The 5,260-nt window shown below is 39.8% G+C and overlaps 1 protein-coding gene across 1 annotated transcript; it reads left to right on the plus strand.

Annotated features, from left to right (window-relative positions):
- Positions 1-1,119: 1,119 nt before the first annotated feature.
- LOC113468596 lies at positions 1,120-2,004 on the plus strand. Its single transcript, XM_026825639.1, has 2 exons — positions 1,120-1,408; positions 1,592-2,004. The coding sequence occupies exons 1-2, from the start codon at positions 1,188-1,190 to the stop codon at positions 1,683-1,685; spliced, it is 315 nt and encodes a 104-aa protein (XP_026681440.1). The 5' UTR covers positions 1,120-1,187; the 3' UTR covers positions 1,686-2,004.
- The last annotated feature ends 3,256 nt before the right edge of the window (positions 2,005-5,260 follow it).

Consider the following 5,260-nt stretch of genomic DNA (forward strand, 5'->3'; position numbering starts at 1 on the left):
TTAGGGTTGAAGACCTAACCAGACGGTTAAAGCGTGTAAAACCGCATGAACTAATCAATTAGGTACCCATAGCTGGTAACCACCTGCCAGACAAATCTACTTGTGTCCATGTACAAAAGTTAGTTTTAGATCCCTTTAGTAATTTAAGATTAGAATAAAAATACTTATTAGTTTGCAACTAGATTGTATTAATAAATAAAAGTCCTTTGGACATTATTTAGAAAAAAAAAAAAAAAATTCAAAGGCGCGTTTGTTTGAACCTTGGTTGTCTGTTTTTAGATTCCATAAAAAAAATTGGGGGATCAAAATATCCGCAAAAGGGTACAGCAGTTCCCAATGGATCACTGAAGCAACGTTGCGCATGGATAGTATCCGGATGGGTGACCATGTGGGGAATCACGTGCTACTGACTTTCGCCTAACCCCACTCAGGCTGGGTGCATGAGGTTAATGTGAGGAGGTGGGTAACTTGACTCTTACAATATCAAGTTTAAGTGTTTGTCAAGTCATACATACATCACGCTTTAGTAGTGAATAGGTGTATTTTCCTTCCTTCCGGAAAATCACTCTACCATAATAATTATTGTTCATGTCAACATCTCTTTCAGTTGGAAAAAGATGTTCAGGATTGGACAAGGTACAAAATTCTCAAAGAAAATGGAAAGCCAACTTTTAGGCTCAGGATCAAGCCAGATGCTGTCCCCCACAATGATATGGTACCTCCTGCTGCTGGGACAGCGGGGACTGCTGAAACCCTCCAAGAGAATGATATGGTAATTTCTTATTTATACAGGGTGATTCAAAAAAGTGTGCAAAAACTTTAACCACATGTTTTTGGGGTCATTTTAGGGGGGGGGGGGGGTACCTCCTGGTGCTGCTACTGGGACAGCGGGGACTGCTGAAACCCTCCAAGAGAATGATATGGTAATTTCTTCTTATTTATACAGGGTGATTCAAAAAAGTGTGCAAAAACTTTAACCATATGTTTTTGGGGTCATTTTAGGGGGGGTCAACTCTATAGTAAAAGTTGCGAAAATCCTTCCTAAAGGAGGTACACGCCCCCAAAGTTTCAAATGCGCCTGCAATTTTGAAAAGTATGCAATGTGTTTTTCTATTCAACTAGTTTCGTTCTCATTTCTAGTAAAAACATATCATTTACTTTACAAGTACAGAATCAGTTCCCACAACATGACAAATTTCCTCCAAGTAATGACATTGCTAGGTCTAACACTATCCTGGGCAAAGGGTGACGATCAAGACAGATTGCTGTGCAGCCTTAAATCATGCACTTCCCAAGTAAAAATCACAACGCCGCCACCACCAGATGTACAAATTAGTTCTGATGTACAAGACGTACTGTTGAGGCATATTACAAATCGTATAATGGTTACATTTCATCAAACTCAAAGGTATACTGCGATTTGTGAATTCGCCTTTGCTCACCAAGATGAAAGGGGTTGCACCAAGAACAATGCGATTGTGACACAAGGGAAATCAGAACTGAAGAAGATCAGTAACTCGGAGGGATCCCTGATTGGCAAGATTTGTAGTCAACCAGACGAATTAATGGTTACATTTCATCAAACTCAAAGGTATACTGCGATTTGTGAATTCGCCAAGATGAAAGGGCACCAAGAACACTGCAATTGTGACACAAGGGAAATCAGAACTGAAGAAGATCAGTAACTCGGAGGGATCCCTGATTGGCAAGATTTGTAGTCAACCAGACGAATGTGATCCTGCAGATTGCACTCAACCATCTCTCAACAACCGAATTCATGGGAATAGAATGTTCCAATATAAAAGGAGCTTTTTCCGTAACCGCTTATCACAAACTTGTACTATGGATTACCAAGCAGAGACGTTCTTTGTGGAAACTCATGCAATTGTGACAAAAGCTAGCGGAAATGTTTGGGTCACTGTTAATGACAAAATTGGTGCATCGCATAAATTTTTGGCAAGTGAATATTACTACACCACTACAAAGGATGGGTATGAAATGTATGTGCCAAAGATCCAAATCTTGGTGCATCGCATAAATTTTTGGCAAGTGAATATTACTACACCACTACAAAGGATGGGTATGAAATGTATGTGCCAAAGATCCAAATTAAGGAGGAGAAAGGGAAAGCAAGGTGTCTATCCAGAGACAGGAAAGCATTTTGTGTTATCACTGAGGCCAAGGAAGTCCCGATTGGCAAAATATTCATGATGACTAATTCTCAAGAAGGGATGGCGGATGGCTCGGAAATTTCATTGAAAAGACCATTACCTGATGTAGAAGGAACAATAGGCTCAAATCTTGGATCGGCATCTACTATTGGGGACGTCATTGCAGTTATTCATGTGTTGGGTTTACCTGATGTAGAAGGAACAATAGGCTCAAATCTTGGATCGGCATCTACTATTGGGGACGTCATTGCAGTTATTCATGTGTTGGGTTTGGAAGGTGGAGGACTCTTCACAACTCAAGAGAGAAAATAACTCTTAGCTATTTTTCTCTGCCACCCGCGCAAATTCATTCCCTTTTTATTTCAAGAGTTTCTCTCAACTCTCACGTTCTCTCGTTCTTCTTTTCCTTCTTTCTTTTTCTGTTCTTTTCTCTCCCCTCCCTTAGGTACTGACAGACAGACACCAAAGCGAATACAATAGTCCGTCCACTATACCTTTTATTATTAGTAATAATAAAGGAAGGACGGACTAAAAACCTAGGGCTGAAGATTTTTCTGCCCCATATGTTCCAATGGACTGTCAAATGGTCAGAGCATAAGTTTCTGGCCTCAGTACATATTTTCAAATGTCATTAAACCCATACAGTTATCAAACAAAATTAGGTTACTTTCATCACCAATAGAGAATTTGATGTGGTACTTGGCTTTATTCCTAAAAGCAGCTTTGAAACTTTGCTCTTAAAACATTTTTATGTCACAGCTAGGTGGGATACTATCGTCATAGTTTTGGAGTATTTTAAAAAAGTTTTTCTTCAGTAATATTATGTCACAACTTTTGCAGAGCTTGAAATGCAAAGAGCAAAGTTGTAGTTTCCAAACAAAAGAAAAACCTCTTAAAAAAAAAATGTCCAATCTTTTCAAAGTGTCTCAAATCATCTTTTTAATGAAGAGGTTTGATAGTGGGAACTGTAACTGCCAAGGTCTTATCGTCCCGAAATCAAAGAGAAAAGGAAGACAGGATAAGAGCAAGTTAGCCATTCCGAGAACAAACATTATTCGTTCAGCATAAAATCCACCCCGGGCGGAAATCGAACCCCCGGCCTAGCGCTTACAAGGCAGACGCGCTACCAACCAAGCTAACTAGGCTGACTTGAATCATCTTATCTGAAGTTAATATCTATGCCCTGAACCAACCTCAGTGGTGCAGTGGTTAACGTGTTGGATTTCCCAAATGTTTCCTTGTTTCCCTACCTACTTTTATGGATTATTGGCCAAATATTGTACTTAGCAAACTTTTAAACACCCTGTAAGTATAACTCATTAACACATTTGAAAACAGAGTGTCCCATGATTCGTGATAGATGTATACCCTGTAGGTATGTAGGTACCTTCACTCCTACATATAAAATCAACTGATTGGGAAAACCCAACTTTACCTTTTTGGTCTCTGTTCTAAGTACCTACCTACATACCTACAGGTGATACTAGATTGTAGAGCTGGGATCTACATAAGTACAGTTGTACAAAACCACAATAGATTTTCCCAAGTCCAAGAATTCAATCATTTCATTACTAAGTTACCTATAAATCCTACCTCCCCACTTAATAAAGATTAAGTACATTCCTAGAACCTAGATTTAATTGGGGATGCAAGAGCATTTTGTGAAAGGTGTGATTCCGTGCCTGAAGTCCATTCTCTCTCCATTCAGCCATCAATAAACTTAAAACAATACAAAACGCTAAAATTACCATATAACTATTATATTAATCAAATGGTACACAACAAAAACTGTACGGATATAAATATATGCCATAGTTGTATACCTAGCATACATAATGTATCGCAATTATTTATCTAGGTGTATGTAATAATAATTGGGGAACGATATTTGTGACAGGCATTTAATGCTTAACACAATAAAAAAGTCCTTTTTCCTTTTTTTTCAATATCTACGATCTTTTTGTACAGGTGGCTTCGGTGATTCAAGCCAATCAGCAAAGTGTCATTCAGACCGCCACTGGCAACCTGTCCTCCTCAGCTGCTACATAATGTATCATTTCATGTATTGGAGAGTACATAAAGAACCTTGATAGGGAAACGCAATGACGTCAGACGGATTGAAGAAATGGGATAATGTATCATTTCATGTATTGGAGAGTACATAAAGAACCTTGATAGGGAAACGCAATGACGTCAGACGGATTGAAGAAATGGGTGTTTGAAAAGTTCGTATCACGCCTGTGAGAAGGTATAAGAAGTTATTCACCTTTGAATTTTACACTTTATTGCTTGAGGTAGAAAGAAGGTGGAGGACTCTTCACAACTCAAGAGAGAAAATAACTCTGAGCTATTTTTCTCTGCCACCCACGCAAATTCATTCCTTTTTTATTTCAAGAGTTTTTCTCAACTCTCACGTTCTCTCGTTCTTCTTTTCCTTCTTTCTTTTTCTGTTCTTTTCTCTCCCCTCCCTTTCCCATCTACCGTCTCATTAGCTCTCTAGTTCTACCTTCTATTTCCTTCTTTCTCTTTTTCTCTCCCCCTTTCCCCCCCTATGCCTCATACTACCTCTCCTTATTTCTTCCCTCTCTCCCCCCTCCCCTTGTCTACTAAAATCTAGATTTCCTTCTTCTTGCTTTTTCCCCCCTTAAATTAAGTTAAGTAGGTGGTACATAAGAAATGCTCCGTGGTACATAAGAAATGATGATCTCCATCGAGATTTAGGCATTGAGTCAGTGAAGGAATGCATGCAAAAAAATTGCCTCTAGACATCTTGAGAGGCTACAGGATCACCCCAACCCTGAGACTGTCCATCTTCATAGGGTTGAAGATCTAACCAGACGGTTAAAGCGTGTAAAACCGCATGAACTGATCAATTAGGTACCCATAGCTGGTAACCACCTGCCAGACAAATCTACTTGTGTCCATCAGGGCCGGATCAGCCCCCCGCGGGGCCCGGGGCAGTTTCAAAGGCGCGGGGCCCCCAGGACCTACCCCCCTCCCTACTAGAAAACACTTGGGTTGGCCTATAACTTGTCAAGTACCTAGAGAACTTACTGGGTAGGCCTTTAACTTGCTGGATGAGAACGTTT

Source organism: Diaphorina citri, unplaced genomic scaffold (assembly GCF_000475195.1).
Source record: "Diaphorina citri unplaced genomic scaffold, Diaci psyllid genome assembly version 1.1 scaffold785, whole genome shotgun sequence".
Taxonomy (NCBI): Eukaryota; Metazoa; Arthropoda; class Insecta; order Hemiptera; family Psyllidae; genus Diaphorina; species Diaphorina citri.